The 25,522-nt window shown below is 46.2% G+C and overlaps 1 protein-coding gene across 3 annotated transcripts in view; it reads right to left on the bottom strand.

Moving 5' to 3' along the window:
• The window catches only part of plxna4 (plexin A4), a 129,025-nt gene that overhangs the window by 11,834 nt on the left and 91,669 nt on the right, over positions 1-25,522 (bottom strand). For all 3 annotated transcript variants that reach the window (XM_086021735.1, XM_086021737.1, XM_086021738.1), the window contains 19 exons: positions 19,875-19,998; positions 17,353-17,506; positions 16,678-16,777; positions 16,477-16,591; positions 11,011-11,211; positions 10,512-10,608; positions 9,503-9,693; positions 7,574-7,725; positions 7,384-7,507; positions 7,174-7,310; positions 6,339-6,506; positions 6,124-6,217; positions 5,254-5,493; positions 5,029-5,175; positions 4,141-4,375; positions 3,925-4,067; positions 2,247-2,515; positions 587-653; positions 79-225 (listed from right to left, as the gene is read on the bottom strand). In XM_086021735.1, the coding sequence (XP_085877861.1) occupies positions 79-225; positions 587-653; positions 2,247-2,515; positions 3,925-4,067; positions 4,141-4,375; positions 5,029-5,175; positions 5,254-5,493; positions 6,124-6,217; positions 6,339-6,506; positions 7,174-7,310; positions 7,384-7,507; positions 7,574-7,725; positions 9,503-9,693; positions 10,512-10,608; positions 11,011-11,211; positions 16,477-16,591; positions 16,678-16,777; positions 17,353-17,506; positions 19,875-19,998 (2,905 nt within the window). The remainder of the gene's footprint in view (positions 1-78; positions 226-586; positions 654-2,246; positions 2,516-3,924; positions 4,068-4,140; positions 4,376-5,028; positions 5,176-5,253; positions 5,494-6,123; positions 6,218-6,338; positions 6,507-7,173; positions 7,311-7,383; positions 7,508-7,573; positions 7,726-9,502; positions 9,694-10,511; positions 10,609-11,010; positions 11,212-16,476; positions 16,592-16,677; positions 16,778-17,352; positions 17,507-19,874; positions 19,999-25,522) is intronic.

Raw genomic sequence — 25,522 nt, 5'->3', positions numbered from 1 at the left:
CCCAAAGACGGAATGTGAACCAGCAGGAACCAAGAAACACAACTAAAGTGCCTTGGTGACTCCCTTCCTCCTCCTCACCAGTGTCTTGTAGTCGATTTGCTGTCTGATGAGCTTGTCCTCGCTTAGAGAGTAGCGCGCCTCTCCTGTGATGGAGTCAATGGGGCCCTTCTCCATCTGCTGCTTGATGGCGCAGAAGAGCGAGAAGAGCGGCTCGCCCGCACACTCCTGCACGGAGGCGGAAAAGTCGGATTCATTTCGCCACTGCTGACAAACTTTAAAAAGCAAGTACGACCGTCGGCCACTAGTTTTATATGAATTCCTGTCTTTGACAATCATGCCATGTTTTTACGGTAAGCCTCGAGACCCGATGCGTGGTTGCAGTTTTTCCGTTACAGCGCATAGGAGTCGGCAACTGGAATTTTTCCGTAATGGTCCACTTCATTCGCGTTCCGTCGATGACTATTTACCACTGACTATTTCAATTTGTGAGATGGAAACAAGTGTTTGAAGCTCCCTTTGGAAGCGTGCGCTTGACAAAAACACAGTATTTATGAATGTTTGGTTTTCAAATGATGATTCCCGTTACCTTGAGAAACTTGTAGAGGAGAAAGGTGAACCAGTTTGTCAGCATTTTCTCCGCCACAGACTCGGTCCTGCGCAGAGACGCGACACATAAACACCACGTATCCCCTTCATCAATATTCAGCATCAACATCGTTATGATGCCTCAAACATAATTGCGGCGACACAAAACGAAAAAAAAAAAAAAAAATCCTCGTGTCGGGGATTTGAATGCGATGCAAAGCAATTAAAAGGCTTGATTTGATCCCGCTGGATTGATGTGCTCCCTGTAGGAACATTGGCCTCATTATCAAACCCTTTCCCCCCCCCCCCTCACTGGACTGACACTCTATCCACGCACAATGGAAAGCGAATGAATGCGTGTCTCCTTCAGCGCCTGGCATCCGTGCTCCGACTGTGTGTGTCAACGACTGATCCCGTGTGAATGAATGACTGATGCATGCGTAAAAACATCAGCGCCGCTGGCGAGGGCACATGCGAGGATCGGATATCCTTTTTTTGTGGCCAACGGCGGGGGGCATTTAAAGGCATCAATATTTCAGGATTAGCTTCCATTGTGGGAGAGTTTGGGCGGCCACCTGCAGCCCACCCGCCACTTGAAGGGGCTTCACACTGAGACCCGCCGTGCCAGTGGGCCGGCCTGGCACAACACCTGGGGGGGATTATCTTCCCGCCTCTCGCCGCTGTAACCCGCCCCCCCATCCCTCTCATCCCGCGACAAGGTCACCCAGGTTACGTTTGATCTTTTCTTTCATGTGTCCAACAATTTTGGGTACAATTATTATTATATATGTTGCCTTTAAAGAGGAAGTCAACCCAAACATTTTTTAAAGAACATGTTCTGTGCAGGGCCACTAGTTGAAACAAAGCATTCTAATTAATATTGCGCTTGTGGAATATGAGTTAATCCACCCGTTTTCAGACATCACAGGGGTGGCCATTTTGTCACTTCTGTCAGCTGAAAATCAAACCAACAGCTCACCTCTGAAGCGGAGCCATGACTGGTCGTTATCTGAGCCCTGAGCATCTGTGACATCATTTTCATTCGACAGAAGTGACAAAATGGCCGACCCATAAAATGGCTAAAAACAGGTGGATTAACTCATAGAACATATTCTTGAAAAAAAAATGCTTGGGTTGACTTCCACTTTAACCTTGGCTAGTAGTGAAAACGGAGCGTCATGCAGCAAAAACAAGGCTGTCGTTAATATACAGTAAACAATTATTAAAACTAAACTGACGTGTGTGTACGTGCGGTGTGTCCGCATGGCGGAATGAAGAGTAGGAGGAGGAAGAGGAGATTGCAGCAGAGACTGCGACAGATGGTTGTGGAAGGCTCTCGTTAGTTAGCTTGCCTGGTGCTTGTACTTCAGCGCAGGTTGAGATAGGACAGATGGAATGATGTGTGTGTGTGTGTGTGTGTGTGTGTGGCATGCACACACTTCTTGGCCGAAGAATCAGTGGGTAGCCGTGCTCAGATGCTGTGCCAGAGATACACTGTTCGCACACTTTAAGCATTGATTTAGCAATCAAGCAAGCAGGGGCGGGGAGGGAGAGGAGTGCGGAAGAAATAAAGATGGTGACAGAAGTCATGCAGACAGGGAGAGGGAATAAATTCAGAAGAAGAAGAAGACGTCAATGGACAAAAGTTCTCCTCGTCCTACCTGCGGAGCAAGAGCTTGGGGTGGTTCTTGCTCTCCAGGTTGCGGTCGATGAGGTCGGACAGCAGGTGCTTGAGCACGTCGGTGGCGTATTCCAGCTTGCTCTGCAGCACCGTCATGATGAGCGAGGCCACGTTGCCGCGGTCGCGCATGGAGAAGCCGCGCTGCGCCTCGAGTGTGCGGATGAAGCACAGCAGGTAGACCTTGTTGTTGATCAGCTGGCCGAACAGCTTCAGGCCCTTTTCCACCTGCTCCTGGCGGTAGCCTGGCACCTGTACCCGTTGAAAAAAAACATTACAAGGAATTGTTGGTTTAGGGTCAATGAAATCAAAACATGCTAACGTGAGCAGCATGGGGAACCTCACTCCATTCAAGTATAAGTATCTACAAGAAAACAGAGTACAATTAAAAGAAGATAAAGTGTCACCAATTGGGAGGAGAAAAACACATGCTAACTTCAGCAGTCTGGGGAACCTTACTCCATTCAAGTATTTATAAAAAATAGAGTACAAGTAAAAGAAGGTAAAGTATCATCATTTGGGATGGGAAAACAAACATCATAAAAATAGTAACTTTAGCGGCCTGGAGAACCTCACTCCACTGAAGTATCATGTATAAAAAAAAGAGAATAATTACAAGAAGGTGGTGTCAACGTGGCAGGAGTCATTACAACAAACATGCTAACCTGAGCAACCTGGGGAAACTCACTCCATTCACATCACTCCAGCCTTATACATATGATACATATGATAGCTACAATTTTAATATTGAAATGGATTAGTATAAGAAAAGAAAGCGTCACCTCAAAGCGGAACCTCATTCCATTCAAGTATCAATAAGAAAATAGAGTCCAAGTATAAGAAGTAAGGCCCGGTTCGTGAGCGAGATTCTAACTTTTGACACATTTTGTCTGCGTAATAAAAACGGCGATCCTCTCGAGAGCGCATTTAGAGGCTTTGATGCCGCCGAGTTGCAGATTCAAAGCCGAGCCCACTGTGTCTCCGCGCCGTTTATACCAACCGCCGCGGTTGCTGCATGAGCTTCCGACCTCCATGTTTCCTTTCCTAACGAGCACCTACGGAGTTTGGGCTTTCAACGTCTGCCTCGTGGGGACGCGTCGTGTCATCTTGCGTATGACAAGTTTTGCTTTGTGTTTTCATCAGCACACAAACTCGCGTTGCACGTTTCCATAGGCGAGCTGGAATATTACTGTATCCTTTCCATCACCTGGGCTATTTCTGTCACCCCTGCCGACACATCAATAACAATTAGGCGTGCGTCAAACACCTAAGAGCAGCCTTCTGCTTCCTTCATTAGGCTGCCGTCGCACATCGCCTCTCCGCGCAGTTTGACATTTATACCAATTAAAGCCTAATTAATATTGCTTATTACTGGCAAATTCTCATCAAGGGACGGAGTGGCCAACCTTGAGGCCAGTGGAATGGGGGTCAATCATCGCCTTAATGGAACAAGACGACTCGCTCAATTACGGCTGTCAATCAATGTCACCACCGGGGCTAATTTACGAGATATTTTTGTTTTACTTCTACCTGACTGACTGACTTTTCATTTTTAACAAGGTCTCCCATAGTGTTAGAATGCACTTGCAAGGTGGGGCTTCCCAAGAATCACTCAAGTCAAACTCGCCAAATATACCAGACGGGCCAAAGATGAAGCATACCTCCAGGTCTCTGAGTACAGGATGTTCTTCAATTCCCGGGAAGAGGACTCTCATGGTGTACGTCCTGTAGTCCAGGAAAGGGATCCCGGCGCCATCTAAGTCACTCGTCAACTCGTGGATGTCAGTCTGTAGCTCTGCAAAAGCTAACGGGAAAATAGGTGTCACGATACAATGTCCAGGGGTGGAGAAAAAGACTCTTGCGTATGAGTTTCGTACCCTCCTTGCACTCCAGCGCTACCCGCGACTCCAGGTTGTCCATCTGCATCTGCAGCCGCTTGAGTGTCAGGTCGCTCTCGCGCGACTTGCGCTTGTAGGCGATGAGCACCATGACGATGGCGAGGAGCAGCAGGGCCCCGGCCGCCGCGATGCCGATGATGGCCGTGCTGCTGAGCGGGCTGTCCGATGTGATGTGGACCACGCCGGGCGAGAACTCGATTCCGCCCACGCGAGCCTTAGGACAGAACGTGGACGGTTTATAACTGACAACAGTGGCAATTTCATGCACTTTCAGGACAATTTACTGTGCTATAAGGTCACTTGAAAGTTTGTTTCCTGCCCTGCCTCATCCTTCAACATCTGGATTTTGGCCTGTTTCACTGCCGCTTCTCCTGTCTAAGGTTAGATGTATCTCAGACAGCAATTTCCAGACAGATTACTGTGCCCGGCCTCAGCCCCTGAAATCTGCATTTTGGCCTGTTTGCTCCTGTCTATTGAAAGAAGAGATCCATCTCAAACTCTTTATAGGCTTTATTGTGGCTAAAGTCCAGATTACGGACAAACTACTTTACTATTACGTATGTTTTCTTTGATTAGGTCCAAGACATATTGATTCAAATATAATGTGTACAAATTTCTGCTTCTCTCATTGTTTCATAGCAGTCATGCCCAGGTGGAAACAGCAGGAAGCATTTGGAACAAAGTGGTCATAAATGGAGTCCTTATTGAGTTTCCCGTGGTCCAAATCCACACAGACGGCCCATTTGTTTGTCTTGTGGGCAGCTATGACAACCACACGGACAATCAGTCTGTCTGGGAGTGCTTACGCAGATACACAGAAGGCAACATTTGTCTGTCCCAGCATGGATTTGCGATGCTGTGACTCACCAGAACTTTGTGGCGGCCCGTCAGGTTGGGCGACTCGCACAGCAGCTGGCTGTCGGACACGGTCAACATACAAGGCTTCTCTCCAATGAGAACGGTATAGTTCATCTTTCCGTTTCCACTGCTGGTGGGCGGCAAGAAGTTTCGCCCCTGCAGGAAAGCAAAAAAACAAACAAACTCTCAAGCCCTGAAGACACGCACGTGATAACATATGGAGTGTAAATGTACCTTCAGTATGATAGGCGATCCGGGTTTAAGCTCCAGCACGCCGGACGCGCTGAGAGGCTCAAACTCGGGATTGGGGTAGTAGATGAAGTTGGTGTTGTTGAGCGCCATGACGGCTTGCACGTCGTCCAGCTTGAAGCCAAACTCGTCGGGCCTCTCCGGCGCCTCCTGCTGCTGGGCCAGGCTGATGGGAAGCTCCGGGGCCTGGCACTGCATGGATGTCGGGCTCAGAACCTGGCACAACTGAAGGCGACAACATGGTAAGGACTTGACACGCTTCCCTCTTGGGCACTCGACTTTCTCCTTCGCTTCCAGCTATTTATGAAACGCCTTTTAAAAACAAGACTGCTTTGTCTGACATATCTGTATGGAACTGTCAGTGTCACGACAGCAGCCAGAAAAGGCCTCGCGCAAACATTGTTGAGACGCCAACAATAACCTTCAGCGTGAAGCCGCTCCAACCGGCGCCTGTCGCTTTAATTGGGTCCTTGAACGTCACACTGGACACATCTGTAAAACGTCTGCCAAACGTCCCTGTCATGTGTCCTTGCTCAAAGTTGACTGGATTATTTGAGTGTGACGACGAATTTGAATATGCAACCTTGAAAAATCTGTAAGGCCAAATCATTATGTCGTGTAGATACTATCGTCCCCTTTCGGTCTCTCATCTTCAGTCAAATCAAAAGAGACCTTTGAATGGCATGAATAAAGGCTACAAAGATTCTGATAAGGGACAATCTCTGTGGATATCATTGCATCTACATGGAGATAAATTTCATCACCCTCTATTAATTTCAATTGGCTCACTGTGTCCTACTTTTGACCCATTTACGTCATCGTGGCAGCAAAGGCAAGCAGTCCGAGTTGACTTACATTGAGCGTCTCGTGATTGTTGTATTTGGCTCTGATTAGCGGCGTTTGGATAATGTCCAGGTTGGTTCCTGTCACTGTCACAGGGGTGTGTCCACTGCAAGAGAGAAAACGATGCATCCCAATGTACCGGTTGGGTTGTTATTCATAATATTGGGCATCTCCAGTGTTAGAACTTGAAGATGACTGGAAATAATATTTGGTTTCTTAGTCCTTACCTGTAGATGCTCCATTCGGGCTCTATCTTGGTGATGGTGGGGTCCTCCACGTACTCGAAGCGCAGGTCCTTCTGCAGCTGGGCCTTGTCGATGCTCACCGAGACTGGCACGTTGCCGTAGCCGTTCAGCGACGCATGTGTGCGGCACGTCAGCCACAGGCCGTCGCGTCTGTGGTGCAGCGGCAGATGGATAAAAAACATGTAATGAGGCTACATTATAGGGTCACAGTTACTTAAATTAATGAACTGCTCTTGAACTGGATATATGCTGGATTTCAGAAAACTGAGATATCTTAAACTTGGAAAAGTTGGAGTTCTCGTGGAGAGGCACTTGAAGAGGATATTTAGATGGAAATGCTTGGTGGATAGATTCCTATATCCTCTATATATTTAGTAAAGTGTCTAAATAAGTAGGCTTACCATAGTCGCTATGTTTTTGTCCCATTAAATTACCAATGAATGATTGTCTCGTGATGTTTTTTGTCGGCCATACTTATGTTGAGGGTGGATCTTAAGGCCACACATCTTGGTGCTGCCAATCATGGCAGGGACACGCCCTCAAGCACACCCAGCCTTATCAGCTAAATGAGAGCATAACTTACCCAAGGAGCTTGATGCTGTATTGAAGAAGACATGAAAGCGGTGATGGAGAACGGAAACTCATTAGGAGGATATTTATGGAGATCATAAATCCGGGGCGGCTCGTTTTGCCAATGACTTGAGTATAATCTGATTTCTTGCGGCCCTGGAATGTCTGCGCAGTTCTTTTATATGACGCACTGTGTGCTTTTAATTGACTGCCTAAGTGCGGGGGTCAGGAAGGTTGGACGACTAACTTGAGAAAGGTGCATGGCTGGTCCTTAAACATGATGGACACGTTGCTGCCGGCGTCCAGGTGGCTCCCTGTGATGCTGACCACGGTTCCCCCGGAGACGGGCCCTCGGCTTGGCTTGATGGTGTGGATCCTCGGAATCTGGAAAGCCCATATGCAGGCGGTTAAAGATAACAAGCAACTAGCAAAAGCCAAACATTCATTGACCTCTTACCACAAAGTAGTAGTATTTGGACGACTTGGCTGTGAATTCTGGCCGGCACTCGCCTACGCCGACGCACACCTTGACATTCCCAGTGTACTGACTCTTCTCGGCGCGACCCATCTCGCACACGATCCTGCGGGCGCGACATTTAATGTAAACCTGCCGCTTCTAAAGTCAGTACATAAGGTTGCCCACTTACTGTTCGGCCGGGATGTAGCCATCTCGGATGGGCGTGCACTCCACCTCCGCCACCTTCACGTTGCCCTGGATCTCGCGGAACTCCAAGCCAAGGTTGTCGCCGCGAATCGTGACAAGGGTTCCGCCTTCCCTGGGACCCCGCAGAGGAGTAATCTGGAAACAGAAATGAGAGATTGCCACGTAGACAAGCATTTAAATTAAATCCAACCCAGTCATGGGACCTTCCACATCCATGTACTGCTTTTGACAAAAGCGTCACTCGTGTCACTCTCCACTTCATCTCCACTGCAACTAGATTAGAAATAAGTCTTCATTATGTGTTATGGGATTGGGGCCTTTGGACACCAGAATGAGATCAGACATCAGAATGGTCATCGCCATCTAATTTGATTGAACGTCTTTAGATCTGCACAGATGGATGGACCTTAGCTTGTTGGCTTCTCGCTTCGGGCTCCCACACACGCATTCTAATGAGCTCCAGCTTTGTGGGAGAGACATCGTCCACGCCACATTCCACGTCCCGGATAAACAAACTCCCTCCTCGCTGATGTGTATCTTTGCGCCCGGCGGACCACCGCGTATTGGCAAACACAAAACCGAGGCGGAGCGAGAGAGTCAAAAAGATGAGTCAAGGAGGCATCAATTAAAGTTGGGACGAGATAATTGAAGGTTACGTTACAAGACAAAGGCTGACTGGCTTTTTTCTCTCTGCCTCATTTTTCTTTTCTTTCTGTCTTGAATGTCTTCTAATCAGTGGTCTGGCTCCTCTGTTTCGTCGCGACCACCCCCTCATTCGTCAATGATGTGCCAACATAATCTGATTCATGCCGCAATAAAGGTTTATGCTTCATCGCTTTCACCAAATCTCCACGGAGGTCACGGGTCAACACATCAATCTGGGATTACATTTCCATTCGGGCATGCCCGCCTCCCTATTCTCTGTACCAGACATTCGGCACAAGCATGCTTGGAGGGGATTGCTTCCGGCCTTTTCCCCTCATTGCTTCATCAGAGCCTCCTCCTCTGGGACGCCGGAGCAGAGGACATTACCGGGAAATGGCCAAGTGATCTTCATCCTCTCCTCCCCTTCATCTGGACATCCTTCCATCTGTCTTTGTTCATGTCCTCCCCCTATATGGTCCTCGTGTCTTCTGTGGACCTGATGACATATGTACCATGTAGCCTCCACTCTTCAGGGAAGACTTCCAACAAGGCTTGTGAGCGTGCCAGTTGGAATCGACTTAGTTGTTTTCAAGATGACTGGTGTGGATTTTGGAGGTGTACTGGAATGATTTGCCCGTGATTTCAGTTATTTCTTGAACTATTTTTATGTTGGAATGCCATGATTTTGATCTGATTTAAGATGTAGTCACACAGGATGTGAGTCAGCTTTTGACTGCACCAAGCAAGGCATTAAAACTCTCGAACTGTTTACTGAATTCAGCAATGAGTAAAATGTAGGTGGCAGATTTTAAACAATAGAGCTTGTGATTCTGCTTTGTCTAAAAGAAACAAATCCTTGTAACTTGTTTGTGGAACTGAAATTTCAATGGGCTGCACTGTGGGCGAGTGGTTAGCAGGTCGGGTTTGGACTCTCGGCTCTGGCTTGGAGTTTCCATAGTCTTCTCGTGCTTGCGTATGTTTTTTCCTTGTACTTGGCTTCCTCAAGCACAGGGGCGTAGCCACAAATTTTGGAGTTGGAGTTGGACACCCCTGCTCTAAATTGTCCATACTGTAGGTGTAAATATGAGTGTGACCAATCCAGGGTGGCTCTGGACCAAAGTCAACTGGAATACATGGATGGATGGATGAATGGATAAACTTTTCTTAGTACCACTAGCATCTAATGGTTCAGAACCAAGTCCAGACATCCTGAACTAGTCTAAAGCAAATACTTGAAAGTGTAGAAGGATTCAGGCAGGAGTCTCACATGTGTAATGCGCGGGTGGGTGCACTTGCTGTTGATGCCATTGTGTTCCAGCCACTGGTTCTCGGGGTGCGGGCAGTGCTGCTTGAGCGTACAGCGGTTCTCCCCTTTGCACCACACGCATCCAAACAGAGGGTCCGCCTTCAGGCACAGGCCGCAACTCCCACGCTGGGCATCGCACTTGTACAGATGGACTGTACGCCATGCACACAATGAAGGTAAGACAAGCAGAAGAGGGCAATTAAAAAGGGAGACAAGAACTACAAACAGATTTTCATCCAAAGTCTGAATCTGCGACAAATGAGTGCAAATAGGCAGAGAACAACAAACAGGAGAGCTTCTTCGCCTCATTATGCCATTATCCGTGGTGCCTCACGCCTCCGCACGTTTAACATACTATCACCATGGCGACGGGCCAGACGTTTTGCTCCTAATTGCGATTAGACGGAGGTGTGATCTGTCCATCTCGTGACGCACTGGGAGATGATGTTTCTCCTTCTCTGCTGCTGCCTGGGAGCTATCACTTCAAACTCAGTTGGCTGTCTAAAGCACACTGGTGTCATATAATCCACTGCATTTGGTTCCTGGAATGGACATTTGACCAGAACAGGCTACTTGCGACCAGGCAATAAAAACTTTAGCCGAGGTTAGTTTCAAACAACCTGCTCCAAGTAACTGTAAACATGTTGGTTTGTGTGTTTAGGAGCTGCACCGTACAATCTTTCCTCTTCTCAGATTCCATTTTGGTTCAAAATGTTTGCCGCATTAGTTATCCACAGTGACAAAGAGAGGCGAGGAAAAACGTGTCGGAGTTAACCACTCCACGATAAAACATCAGGCGAGACTTGCTGCACCTCACCACACCGCCCGCCTGTTGCCATGGAGACTAACTCCGAGGGCAGGAGTGGCCCTATGACGTGTGTGTGTGTGTTTAGAAAAGACTATGCTGACATTAGATATGTGTGTGTTTGCAAAATGAGCAAATTAGGAGCATGCCTGTTCCGACGCTTACCTTTGTTGTGGGCGGGGTTGTCGATGCTAAAGTCGCCGTTCCAGATGACGGTCAGCTCCACGGGAAGGCTGCTCATCTCCATCCCGTCATAGAAGTACTGTCGCCACGGCAACCAGGGGGGAGGAGGGAATAACAAGGAGTTGGGAGGGAGAAAGTCATTATCTCCTGAGTTAAAAACAACGCGAGTGGTGACACGATCCACGTGCAACAGGTGGCTGAGGCAATCACACAAACACCTTTCAAAGACTATTTTTGGGTTGAAATCATCGTTTTCGGCAAGATTACAGTTTCCCTCCTTCAGCGCTCAATCAAAGTACAATATTTGGATTGTGTGATGATTATGCACACTAATCCCAGACACACAAATCGTCAGAGTGATGAGGACAGGCATAAGGAGGAGATGCTTTTCTATAAACACAAGAGCGGCATAACGCTTTTTCCATGCTAATCTGCTGCCGACACTCAAGAGTTGTTCAGAGGATGGTTGCTAAGTGCTCACCGATGTGTTCTGACACTGCACCGAGGAGCTATTGAAGCGCAAAGCGGGGACGCGGTGCTCATTGCCCTGGATGGTCAGCAGGCACTCGTAGCCTCGCTGGCCTGACTGAGGCTGGGGCAGGTTCTTGGCTCGCAGAGTGATGGGCTTCACCACGTTCACCGGCACCAGGATGCGTTCGGCCGGCAGCAGCTGGGGGCACTCCTGGGAGGGACAGAAACAAAACTTGCTGAGGATGCTCCGTTCTTTGGATGCAGTTCCAAATGGGACTACCAAGATCAGATTTGGTGGAAACCAACCAACAACTGTTGTGGAGCAAACAAAAAGTGAACTTTAGGAAGACTTTGAGACAAAAAGCCAAGGAGACAATGTAGCAAGAGCGCTCTCGTGACCTCCAAGCTAAGAAATGGCAGAAACCAAGAATCGGGGTGGAAATGTGAGTCTTCTTGTTGTTGGGTGCACCTCATGGTTTCTTTAGTGCCCATGAACTGTGGTATCTCAAAGCATTAGTGAATTTTAGGGAGATTTTGAAGGCAAAAATCCAATAAAACAAGCCAAAAAACCCGAGGTGCAAGAGCGATATCATCGGAATGGGAGTCCTCTTGTTGTTCAGTACTTGGCAGTTCTTGGTTTTTACAATTTTTTAACTTGGTAGAACTCAAAAACGGTGGCTTACCGCACAACAAGAGGAGTTTGAGGGAAATCATGAAGGTAAAAATGTAAAGAAATAGGCAGAAAAATAGAAACATTGGTCTATGGGAAGATACTACACAGAGAAATGAAAGAGATAAGCATGATTGAGGGGCTACCAACAAGAAGATGACTTTGCCTAAGACTTTGGAAGTAAAAAATAAAAACAAAAACAAGGAAGTGAATCTGCGGAACAGATACCAAAGTTGAACTCTTGTCAACATTGAAGAGGAGAGGATGGACGAGGGACAAGAAGGCAGGACATAGAGAAGGATAGAGACTGAATGCAACTAAGAACTTTGGCAAATTTTCAAGGCGGGAGAAGTAAAGAACAGCACAAGAGCGAGGAAGAAAAAATAAGTGACAGGAAAAGCTTGGGCATGTCAAAAAGGGGCGAAGAAGAAGAAGAGAGGAAGTAGAAGCAGAGCAGATAAGGCGGGCCAGCGTGGCGGCGCACGTTCAACCGGGCGATAACGCTCATGTGGAGTTTATTAAAAGCCACTTGATTGGGTTTGCCTGAGTGACTGACTGGATGGCTCCTCAGCGAGGGGGATGACATTATTCACAGAGTCATTATAGATAAATGACACACACGCGCAGTGCGAGAGGTGGTGTGTTTGCGTTTCATTTGCCTACATTTGGAGAATGAATTTAAGTGGTAGGGCGAACACACATAAACTTAATACACTTGAACAATGGCAGCCGTTCATGCGATCCGCCTGACGGTGGCGAAGCAGACGAGTGTGACTTAAATTTACAAGACGCAGCTGATAGCGCCGTATGCTGATTACGAGGTGTCCGAAGACAACACTTTGTCACAAAGAAGACAAATTGTAGGCAGACAGACAGAGCACCTCCTTGGGATGAACAACACAAGGCAATGATGCCTGCATCATCAGCTGCCATAGCAACGAGGAGGAGTGCTTCAAGTGCACCTTTGGTTCACCCAACATGAATATTTATACTACTTTTACTACATAAGTGCCCCCAAAAATACAAATATAATCCCTATGGATTTTACAGGATTTGAGGGAGGTTTTCTATGAAAAGTAATAAAGTACAAAACGAAAAAAAACTCCTACTTGATTAAAAAAAAAACAACAACAAACATTCATTTGTATTTATTTACTATTAGTGATTTATTTTAAACTAAAAAAGTAGGATTAGTAGGATTGTATACAAAAAGGAATGTAGTACAACAAGTGGAATACTAATGCAGTACAAAAAGTAAAAAAAAAAAACTACTAAAATACATCCTATACAGTCATTTCCTTATTAAAGCAGCACTGGGCAAGAATTCGACCTTAATAAAAAAAAAAATCACAATGCTTCTGATGAAACATTGATTTACAAGTAGTTGAATGGGACTTTTGTCATGCCCTGGGAGGGGGGGGGGTGGTCTGTATAATTTTTACTGGCACTAAGCAACTTTAAGGAGGATGGGAGCAACCCTGGCACACAAAAAAAAAAAAAGTCCTGACGGCATACTCACTTCCTCCTTTCGCTATAAGGACAGAAATCGATTTGAACTCGAATTACTGGTGTCATGGCAGAAGCCCCAAAACAAACCAAAAAAACAAAAGTATTGTTTAAACAAAATTAGATTCATTACCTCATCACTATTCATCTTTCACACGGCTACTGGAAATAGAAATGTCATTCAGTCCAACTTGTAGGCCAGTGAGCGCTCAGGATTTCACGACACTATGCGCTGGCGCGCGTGAGAAATGTGGTTGACTTTTGCCAAAACACTACCTCTTTTGTCCACATGGCGCTGACATAATCAACAAAAACTGACATATGACCCTTAATAATGCATACTACTAAAATTGATATTTTTTTCAAAATCAAGAATTTCAACTAGGCCCCGAAATTATAAAATGTAAATTTATTTAAATTTGAAATATACTACATACTAAATGATATACAACCAATACACAGATTTTGTGTGCGTGGGTGTGCGTGTGTGTGTGTGTGTGTGTGTGTGTGTGCTACTGATGATAGTGGTGATGCCAGCCATCACCTTCTGAGATTAATGTCGACGTTACGTTGATGTAATGTCAGTTGTGTTTATCGCCAGCCTCACACCCCCGTCCTGGACTCTCGGGGTGTGATAAATAATAGGGGCGGCACAGATACGCCCGCCGTTCACGGCGCACACACACGTACACACGCATTCCCATCCATAAAAAGACCATCAGGCTCTGCGCTGCTGAGAGATGAGGGCGGAGAATGGCGATAAAAAGCAAAAGACAAACTTTTTTGTGCTCTTGGAGAGGCAAAACAACAACAACTCTGCATAAGATCATGAACTTCATTTTATTCTTTTGGGACTATGATGGCATAACAAAACAGTTTTTCCTTACTTAAGCAAGGAACACAAGGAATTTAGAATTTCCGTCAAGAGTACAGTTGTGCTCATAAGTTTACAGACCCTGGCAGAGTTAGTAAAATGTGTATCATACATTCGAGAAAACGTAAGAATTATTCGGTAAAACAACTTTTATTATTTATTATTTATAGGCTAACATACATTGAATTCCACATAAACACTGATGTACGGTTTTCCCGATTTTACAAGATGACAAGCAACAGGTAGAAAGATGTTCATGGACTTTTTAAGGCAATTGGTGAGCACATAATGAGTCCAGAAGACAAGAAGTCTCAAGTCCACGCCACCCTTGCAAGTCGACCCTTCACGCTGACCCCCGCATTTCCCCCGACTGCCTCGCTCCGTTCCTTTCTTGCCGGGGAACCTGCAGCTTAGATCCACTAATTGGAGGCTGGTGGGAGGTGTGAAGGGCGGCGACAGCGCCCGAACAGGAAACGACGTGGGAGCTGTGAAGGCCTCTTTCTCGGCGTAGTTTCAAGTCCCGTAATTATAGCCGGCCCGAGGTGTGAAGATGAGCAACGTCTCCAGCTTTCGCACGTTTCCTCATAGAGATCTCGACCGAAGACGCTCTCTCCTGAGGTGCACTCAACACCTCGACATTTCCAGTCTCCTCGTTACGCGCACCTCGCTTTTCTGCTGGAATTCTGCTTCTAACAAAATTCTTCACATTCTAATCTTTTACTTACATCTACAAATTATTTTACAATAGACTCATTCAGCTTCAGCTCCCAACTAGCAGCTATTAAAGTTGGCATTTAGCTGTCTTAATGAAATCATCCTGATCAATAGAGTTGCTGTAAATAAACTCCTCAGAATTGATCAGTGTGACTCCGAAGCACTTAGTGCTCCTTTTGTCCTGGGCAGTAGTGGCTATTGTTTTTTGGAAAACGTTTGGATAAACTGGAAGAAAGCGGTGTGGTTAACTCAGACATTTTCAGACCCTCTTTTACCCTAACGTTTGAAAAATGTTGAAAAAAATATAAACAAGTTCCTGGGATTGAATGGCTGGACTGTGAAAAGACGAGTCAATTTGTCAATGGCAGTGAATGAGTTAATAAGAAAGTTGGACCCAAAGCGAGCTCAACAGGCAGGTAAACATTGCTAATTGGGTAAACAGACAGATCTTATTCCCACTGTAACGGCGTGACCGGGAATATTTTTGCTGTCAGGCTAATCCCGGCGGCTAAATCCTTGAGACGCATGAAGGACAAAGTTTGGCAAGTGTCTGAGCCACGTACCCCGTGCCACCAGCGGCATGAATAAAACAGCGCCAGCTCCATGCCCGGCGCGGGTTTTAACGCAGCACCACCACGCATACTAACAATGAGCTCAACCAGTGGGGAGAGAGGCGGGATGGCTATCATTAGCATAGCATGGAGGGATTATTCCCAAAGCCGCTCGGAATCTCTTCATTGTGTCGGAAGAGGAAAGATCAACGCCGACTTGTTGCTGTTTTGGGAAGGGTGGATGCGCGTCCAGAAATCCAGAGGCGAGTGCACGACCTCGGATCGGCGGGTTAATAAAAAGCAAATTAAAAGTCATTAAGGCTGCAAAACACCTGCTTTCCGCCAACACGGTTCATCAAAACGAACCATGTCATTAATGTGCAAATGCATAATCCCTCTTGCTTTATTTGTGGCTTTTCTTGGAAGTCAGCAACACAATGGGAAGAGGATTGGCACATTATTATCCTCAGTCAATATTGACCAGCAGCGCCTGAGTTAATTGGAAAAGTAAACCGGCAAAGACTGGGGCCTGACTAAGCAGACGGTTCAAAAGGATAATGGAAGGCGGCGGGAAGGAGGGGAAATAATATCGGCCGCGCAGGTTCAATGGCTCCGGGGAAATATTGGTGGTATAACACAATGGTGAGCAGACTGCTCATCAAACCAGACAATCTGGCCCGCCACGTCCCCGCGCTGGTCCAGACGGACGCCAGCGCAACTGATCTTCATCATAGCTCACCTCGGGCGAGGATTAACCGGCCACCAACTCCCAGCAAGACACACCTTGCCGTGGAAAAAGTGGAGAAGACACACACACACATGGGCGCACTCTCGCGTTCTTATCAAAGAGAGACATCTCTTGCATTTGAGGCAATAGCGACTTGCCCCCCGTCCAGTGCGGTTCTGGCTGGGCAAGTGGGGAAAGTGGAGGCGGCTGCCAATATGATGGATAATTCACAGCCGCTAAGCTGTCTCGGGGAATACGGATGGCCACCCGGAATAGCTTTTATTATAGATTCCGCCGACCAAGCCAAATTGCTGAAAGGTGTTTCAGTCTCCAGAACGACTACCTCTTATACAAGCCAAACACATCACCCCCATCCAAATGTTTTACCGCTGAGGCCTAAACAGGCTGAAAGCTTGGACCGAACGCAGCCTTACCTCTGGCTTCTTGACTCGACCCTCCTGGAAGGAGCATGTGCGCGGGTCATGCGTGCAGTCATGTCTGTATTTGCACCAGTGGCACTGGTATGGACTGCTCACGCACGACAAACACCTGTAAGGACAACAAAAAAACCTTCCGTGTGCTCGCTTAGGCAATACAGTCGTGAAACAAAATGTGCGACAGGGTGTAAGACTTACGACTTGTGCACGCTGCAGTTGTAGAAAACGAAACTGGTATTGGCGAACGCCAAGCCGGTCTCCTTGGACTTGAGATAGAGTTGTACGATCTGGTGGTCGCCTGGAGGAAACACATGCATGGAATTTTATCACTTGTTCACACGCCAATAGAAGAGCCGCAAGTGTTCCGCTTGTTGCAACGGTATCTCCCTTGGTTGGGTTTGAGAGCATCCCTGCAACCTTGCAGGAGACGATAAGGTGGGAACACGTCTCCCTGGGGATGGAAAGCGGTCTTTGAGGGAGTCTCAGACAAGCTAAAGTGGGAATGCGATGAAACGCTGTACCTCGTCTGTGTCCTTTTGTCTGGCTCTAATGAAGGGCTTCATGTTTAATTCATGATACACACACAGACACACACTGGCACACGGGTCACCTCGCCACCGTTGACGCAGCCCACTCATTCTCCTAGCATGGCTAACAAAGAGGGAATCATTCATCAATCAAGGTAAAGCACCCCTGACAGTGGATCTGTTCTAATTAGGCCCCCTAAAAGTTACCTTGAAGGCTGCTAATGCTAACTTCCCCTTCCTCCAAGGCTGCCTTTTTCAGTGTGTCAACCAAAAACGGACTAATTAGTTCCAGAAGAAAAAGACGGAAATAGAGGTTCCGCGGGGATCGGCGTCGAGGCTTCCTTACCTTTGTCGACGACCACACGCGGCATCTCCTTCTCGGCCGGGGAGAAGCACTTGATGCGATTGCCCTCCACCAGACCGTTCATCTCTGCCAGGTCCTCGAAGGTGCAGTTCACTCCGGCGGAAAGCTCCGGCACGTTATGAGCTTCCAGGACCAACTTCGGGGGAAACAGAGGGAAATCGGTGATCGGTGAAGAACAGAACTTCAACCGGTGTGACTCTTGTCAAAGTTGCGCATCAGTTACTAACTTTTGCCCTTTTATCTTGAATGCTCACTTTGTTATTCTAACAGTGACGGCCAGAAGACTGCATATTCTCAGTTGAGCTATTTAAGGAATTGCCAGGAACGACACATGATTGTCGACCTTGGCGCCTTAATCTGCAAAATGTGGAATCTAATCCGTCCAAAATGGTTCCTATTCTTTAGACTCCATAAAATTGTATTGTATAATTGGTCAAATATGGCAGGTTGGATGTCGCAATACAATCCAGACTTTCCGTGATCGACGATCAGAGAAAAGAGGTTGCCCCAAATTTTGGGAAATATATTTCGCTCGTGAAATCATCCATCTGTCGTTGAGAATAAATTCTTTGTGAGCAGTCATGTTTGGACTACGATCTCTTTTTCCTGTTGGACCTTTGACTTCTGTTCTGCTCCAAGGGAGAATGGGAATTTTGATACTGGAAAAACTTGGCCTGTTTTCATTTGAGCTCCAGATGTTGAAATAAGGTGTTGGATGCCAAACTCATCTCTGGCCCTACCTGGGACCCCTGGCAGCCTAAACAACATGTTCTTCCGGAACAATCCGATTTAAGGCATGTTTTGAACAATCAGAAGAGCTTGTATTTTGAATTCTGTGTGTCTAGGAATAGATTTTTTGCTTTCCAGATGAATTTAGATGAATAAACGCAAAAAAAAAAAAAAAAAGAGTCTATGGCCCTAAATCTATGGCCCTAACATTGTGGATGTTCTTGAGGATTAAAGGGATGCAGATTTATCCTCTCCACTTGAAAATGCTGCATCAGCTCAGCACCTGGTTGAGTTTATGCGGTTGAAGACAGTGGGGTGGAAAAAGCCGTCCTTGAATATCGAGCCGGAAGCAGGTGTACGGGGGTCAAGACCGGAATATACATATTGATGGGACAAGCGTGTCCGCGGTGGTCCTCGGTCAAGGCTTTGATTTGCGGCGAGGCCTGTTCACACTTGGCCGGAGCTGCCTCAGCAACGGAGGAAGGGCCGAGCTCAGCTGTTTTTAGATTGCACTTTAATGAAGTCGGACTGTGGGGGTCTAGGCCTTCATCTCCAACAAGTTCTCTTGCCTCTTTTCAAACAACAATAATAATAACAATTCCATTGTGTTATCTTCCTAACGTGAAGTCAAAGAAAGGTGGAGGACGACGTCGCAGCCTGTCGGCCGCCATCGTCCGCTTGGGGAAATGCGCGGCATCGCCTTAGGGTAAAACTCCACACTGGGAAAAGGTTAAACACTCTCGTGGAGGCTCGGAATGAGCCCGATCTCACACACACACACACACAGCGTGACATACACGCACACGCAGTCTATGAATACCATTAGAGTGGCGCAGAGGTGGAAAAGCAACAATGGTGTGCGTGACCCTCGGAGCAACACAGATGGGAAATGATCATTCAGCCCTGACCTCAGTAAATCAAATAGTATTGTACAGGGTGCACACAGGCTATTCATGCACAAACCATATTTAAGGCTCAAAGGGGAAATGGAAATATGAACACCACCGCTGTGTTTGAATTTTGAAGTGTTTTCAATAAAAAAAAAAAAAACACTGGCCACTGAATGGTAAGAGAACGAATGAGAAGCACATTTGTAGGGGAAACCTATGGTACAAAAATAAAATAAAATGCTTAATTCCGGTCAGTCGGTAGTTGTAATTTTTTCGATCTATTTACATAATGTCTGTTACTGTAAGTGCAGTGCTACATATCACTGTTTCATGACACATGAAAAGTGACAAAGCCACAGATTTGTTTGCACTGTTGTTGTAATCGGATTTATGTTTAAGACACACTTGTTATTTGGTGGAATTTGGGGAAGTTGTTGTCATGAACATTTAAAAGACTAAGGTAATGAACGGATTAATATAATTTCCATTCATTTCAATGGGGAAAGGTGATTTGACATGAGTGCTTTCTGACAGAATAAACTAAACTCGTATCACAAGACACTGCTGCAGTGTTCATATATGTGTGGAGGGCCGGCAATATATTATCCTGGGGAAATGTGCCGTATTTAGCTGCCAAGCATTCCGATACAATGCCAAGCAAATACTATGGGATGTTAATGAGTGTTTCATTGGACAGGACAGCACATTTGCACAGCCGGGATTTGAGTTGTGTTGCTGTTGGCAGGCCGCACGATCCATGTAAAGAGTGGCCACTAATCAGAAACGAGCGCATCATAATCACCTTGTCCGAGTGTCGGTCTATCTCTCGTGAGCGCTTCTTTTTTTTTTTTTCATAATGAAGACAGGAAAACCACGTCGACTCACCGTCACGCTGAACTGGGACACGGAAATGTTATTGGGGTGCACGCTGAGGCGCACGCACTGCTTGATGTCGGACGCAAAGCGGCGAGGCTCTGACGAGCGCTCGCATTTCTCCTTTCTGGTGCACCTGCGGAAGAGAAAAAAAAAAAAAAAAAAAATGCAAGAAAGAGAGTGTTATTCATGACAAGCATGCACCTGTTAGCAATGTTGGGAAAATTCCTCGTATTTCCTCCACGGGGGGGATACTCATTACAGTGCTCTGTGAATGGACCCCCAGTAGACATAGGTGTGTGTTTAAAAACAATGGCGGCTCTATATGTGTAAGTGGAGCGGGGCCTTTGGGAAGGTCTTAATGACTGGCATTCATGGGCAATGCCAAGTGCAGGTGGAGGCGCTGGTTTATATTCCTTTTAATACCACAACAGGTGGTCTAATCCCATACGGTGAATATTGTCTTTCACATTCATATATATATATATATATATATATATATATATATATATACAAATACAGTATATACATATATACAGAATATATGTACTGTAAATACATACATACATATACACATATATACACATATACATATATATATACGTATGTACATATACGTATATATATATATATATATATATATATATATATATATGTATATATATATATATATACATATACGTGTATATATACATATATATAATATATACATATATGCATATATATGCATATATTTACACATAGACATACATTCACGGATGCATGCACGTATACGGAGTTTTGGCATTGTGTACTTGTTGACATGTTATGAGAGTAAAAATCATCAATTCCGGTGGGGGGGGGAAAAAAAACAACAACAACGTGTTATTGTCTGGTATGTATTCTTTTCATGTCCATTCATGCTCGAATGCTTTGTCACATTGTCAGCCAGGCTAAACAAGCAATGCACTTTAAATGATTATTATTTATGTCCACCCAAATAACGTTTTTGGATTCAGTACAATAGTGACCCGAAGTGGGACAATATATACATTGTTGTTGTTATCAGCGACTATCCGTGCAGAAATCATTTGTCTCGTTTGTAAATACATCGAGTTTGCAAACCCTGGGACCTGAGCGATTGTTCTTCAGCCGCCCAGCATCTTCTCATCTGCTTAGCAAACAACGCGCGTGAACGCGCGGGCCGTTTGACTGACCGCCGCCGCCGCCGCCTGGCAGGCGAGGGGCGAGCTGAAAGGAATAGATTGGCCCTGAATGGAGACTAATATGCACTCGCTCTCACCCGGGGGGCCTTTGATAAGGCGACGCAATTAAGAGAGCAAGAGAGAGAAGCCAACGGATAGATCTGCCGCCATCCGCCACTGCAGTTGCTGCCGACGACGTGCGGGTGATATATTTCATCACAAAGCCTCCTTTGATGAGCTAATTGACTCTCGTGTTGCAGATGAGGTCAACACGGGCCAGAGAGGTCTCCAATCAAGGCGGATTGGGAATTATACGCTCGCTTTTTTGATTACGATGTGATGTGCTGCGTGAGACCAAATAAAAATGCTGCATAAAGTTTCGACAGATTTTTCTTGGGGTCTCAAAGGCCCCTTGCTGTGCGTCATGTACAAATGCACAAAAAAAAAAAAAAAAAAAAAAATCCACTGTGTAGTCCAGCTAGAAGCCAATTAGCATATCACCTATGCATTATCAAACACGGTGTGAATGGAAAAATCCATAGAGACGATGCTAATAGCCCCCGGGCTGTGTGCGCTACTGTCACACCCCGCAAACATGTGCAAACACACACACATGTACACCCCCCACACGGAGCGCTGCTATCATTATGGGTGCTGGTCCACATAGCGCAAACACGCATGGAGGGGCCCGTGGGAGAGTCATTACCTGGCCCAATGGCCATGACCCCACTTTGCACACATACACACATATCGTGGCGCATGAGGCAGTGCATCGCTTCTCCCAGCGAGTAGAAAATGAGACTCAAGCTCAGTTTGAATAACGTAACTTTGTCAGTATTAGCCAGTAAGGCGGCATAAGCACAATAAAGCGCATCGTTTAACCTTGCGTCTTCGTCGTGATGTAGTGGTCGTGCTGCCGCTCGTAATGGTGCTATGATGAGGTTTGTAAGCCAAAACACACACACGCGCACGCGCGCGCACAGACACGCGAGTCCAGTGAGGGAGCGATCTAATGGAGACTTTGGTGTGTGGCGTGCTTATTGGGCCATTTGTCTGGCGTATGTGACGCCACCGCCATGCCATTAAGGCCTGTTCTATTTGAACAGGAATATCTATTTCAATAGAAAAACAATTTCATTTTAAAATATATTTAACCCTATACATATATAATTATGTGTTCTGAGCGGGCCCAACAACAGCACGCACACACGTATCGATCCAGTGCAGACATTTAGATCGCCTTCTATGAAACCCAATCTGACCATTATACGCACTGTATGCAAACACGTCGTGACCTCTGATATTGATTTTCGCTGCACGGTTCAGAATACGACACACATAAACTTGATTGAATATCTACACGTCCGCGGTTATACATTTGAACGGGCAAATATTAACATCATCAATGCAATCCTGTCAGTTTTCACGGCAGGTGTCCACTTCACTGTGTGCGCGCTTCCAAGCAGACACTGAGCGATGGACCTGACTCCAAAGTGTGTGTGAGATAGATTGTGTGTGTGTGTGTGTGTGAACGCAGAAAGGCAACTTGGAGGTGCACAGCGCTTCGTTCCATCCTGACGCCCCTGTCACTTCTCTCCCTTGTTCCCTTCCCTCAGCTCACCCCAGCACTCAGCAAGAGGTGGAGGCTGGGGGTGGGGTTGGGTTTACAGGTGACACCAGGTGCCCACCGACGCCCTCCCCACACACACTCTGGGGACAGCCATCCTCGCCTGAGTACACATCAGACCGTGAGCATCCTCAAATAGTATTAAATAAGAAATAAAAAAAATAAAAAAATGTATATATATATATATATATATATATATATATATATATATATATAAGCACGCAATTGTTTGATGCCAGCCTGACCAAACACAATTAGTCCGTGGTGGTTTTAATTAGCATAAGTCGGTAATGAGCACTAGTAGAGGAGGTAACGGATGAGCGTGAGCGCCGAGAAACGTGGCGGCGGCGCCGAGAACAAACATCCGACGGATCAGCCAATTAGTTTTTTTTTTTATTTATTTTTTTTTTTTTATACCGCCGAAAAGGTTACTCATCTGACAGCAGCTGAGACGTCCCAGGAATACATTTTCAATTTGGGAGACTTGAAGCTCGGCGGCATGACTTGCAAGTTTGAGTCGGCCATTTTGTGTGTTTACTTGATCGCTCCGGTGAGTTTGCGTATTTGATTACCGGCTCTTTGATTCCGCCTTCTGTTGTTCGCCAATTAATATCTATATTTCCATCAACAAACTGATTGGGTCAAATGTGATGGTCTTTTGGAGGGTGATGAGGGAAAATGCACAATGAACATGATGTAAGGTTTAAATGAGATTTTGAAGCAGTTTTGCTTTCAGTCTTGTTACAAGTGTATATGAAATGGACTCCTCCGATGGTTTGCCATCGATTTCACAAACATGAAGCTTTGTAACAAACGAGAGGAACACTTCAAGTGTGGAGGAATCGATGCTTATGAACGTTTGTCCGGGGAAAAGTTCAAGCAGCTCCACATTAGATTTGCTCTTTAATGTGGGAAGCAGGATTGAAATGGTAGCAATGAGGACAAGTGGACAGGAAGGAGATAAGGAGAACGCCTGGAAATGTATAGACGAGCGCTGTGGGAATATTCTCAGGCCAAAGGGAGAGATCCGGATAGTTAATTACTAAACTCAAGTTATCACAGCATTAGCATCACTTTTGAGAGCGACGGCAGACGCGCCTCCGCATCCGTGCGAAATACGACGACAATGCAACTCGGGCAAATGCGCCGTCCAATCTGCCTGCCTGTCACGCTTGACGGCCGACTTGACGGCCTAGTTAGCCGCTGGCGTGACTGACAGCTGACAGACTGGAAGTAGAATGGGCGGTGACGAAGCGTACGGGCAGAGGAGTTGGAGTGCGGATGGATGTCAAGGAGTAGAAGAGTACGGATTGTGCATTTCAAAGCATGTCGCCCCATTTTCCAAATACCATCTCCTTTCATTTCTTGCAATAAAATAGTGTTTGCTGAAGTTTTCTGTCAAAGTAAACATAAAACAAAGAGAATTTGAATAGGTCTGATAGCTTAATGCTAACAAATAATGGGAAACACCATAAACAACCTAACCACAAGCATCTATGTGGTGGGGGTGTTACAATTTGAGCAACAGAGATATGAACACAAACGGCGCAGCAACATATAGACAAGGAATGGATCAAAACTTGCAGGCATATATTATTTATCCTCTGGGCAAAATGAGCTTACTGAATTACTGTCTCAAGTGTGACATCGGGAATGGAAACTCGAGGGAGACGGATTGGCAACGGAAAGCAGAATAAAGAGATGCTAAACAGCAGGGATGTAACGAAAATCGATTCGTCCAGATTAATCCATTAATCGATTTGATTAATTGCGAAATCGGGCTGATTAAATTCACGTGTTCAATGATGTCTCGAAACATTTTTTTCATTCCAGATGCATAGCAGATTTTGAATGCGTAGATCACATGATGCGCTTGCTCCAAACATCATTGCGTATTGCGTTTGTGGATGGCTGCAAAAACACACTAGCACACAAGGACAAGCATGGTAGCGATTTAAAAAAAATCCAATCGAATCGAAAATCGGGAACTGAAAATTGAATCGGGGCTTGAGTGAATCATTACTAAACAGGTGAGGTTTGAAGTTAGGACGCATAGCCATAGGAAGGAAGGTGGGGGGGGGGGGGGGGGCGTGCACCCTCGCATGCATTCAAAGTCAAAGCAAGGAGGGAGCGTTGAGGGCTGTTCTACATAAACGCTGAGTGCTTGTCAAGGACAATGACTTCACGCATGCACACACACAAAAACACACACGGCACCCGCTCTTGTTGATTTCCTCCCTATTGATTGTCTTTCTCTTCTTCCCCTCAGCCCTCGAAGCTCCGCTCGCCGATCCATCGAGTAAATACAGCCTATGCTGATCCAAAGCGAAGAAAAGGCTGTTTACGCTCAAGTCCGGCGGGGAGGTTTCAAGGTTGATTGGAAAACAGCAGCGCAACCATCCGGAAGGACATTAAAAAGCAACTCGGCGCTACCCTTTCCGCCCTTATTTAGTCGGGTGTGGGGGGGGGGGAGCATCTTGGGGGCGTTGTTTTAGGTGCATGCTACTGATGATGAAAAGTGGCTGCTTGCTCTCAAGTTAGCATGCAGTTGACTTTTGAGACGTGAAAGCCCAAATAACTACTCTGCTATATATAACCGATTCCATTTTGTACCTGAATCCATTCACACGTTACGTGTTCGTGCCGTAGTGTTCACAGCCACAGATTGGCTGTGTGTGAAGTGGCGGCTGAGGAGATGAGCAGATTCTATCAGGCTAAGTGTGACAGGCCAATCTGTGGACACCCATTTGCTGTTTGGCCAGGAGCATGTCTAGGGCGATAATAGTCTTCTTGCACACACACACACACGCACGCACGCCACACTCGAAAAAGTGGAGGATTACAGGCAA

This window comes from Filicampus tigris, chromosome 22 (genome assembly GCF_054856515.1).
Source record: "Filicampus tigris isolate MCC_2025a chromosome 22, RoL_Ftig_1.0, whole genome shotgun sequence".
Taxonomy (NCBI): Eukaryota; Metazoa; Chordata; class Actinopteri; order Syngnathiformes; family Syngnathidae; genus Filicampus; species Filicampus tigris.
The sequence above is the reverse complement of the archived record's forward strand: the minus strand, read 5'-3'. Positions and strand labels throughout refer to the sequence as shown.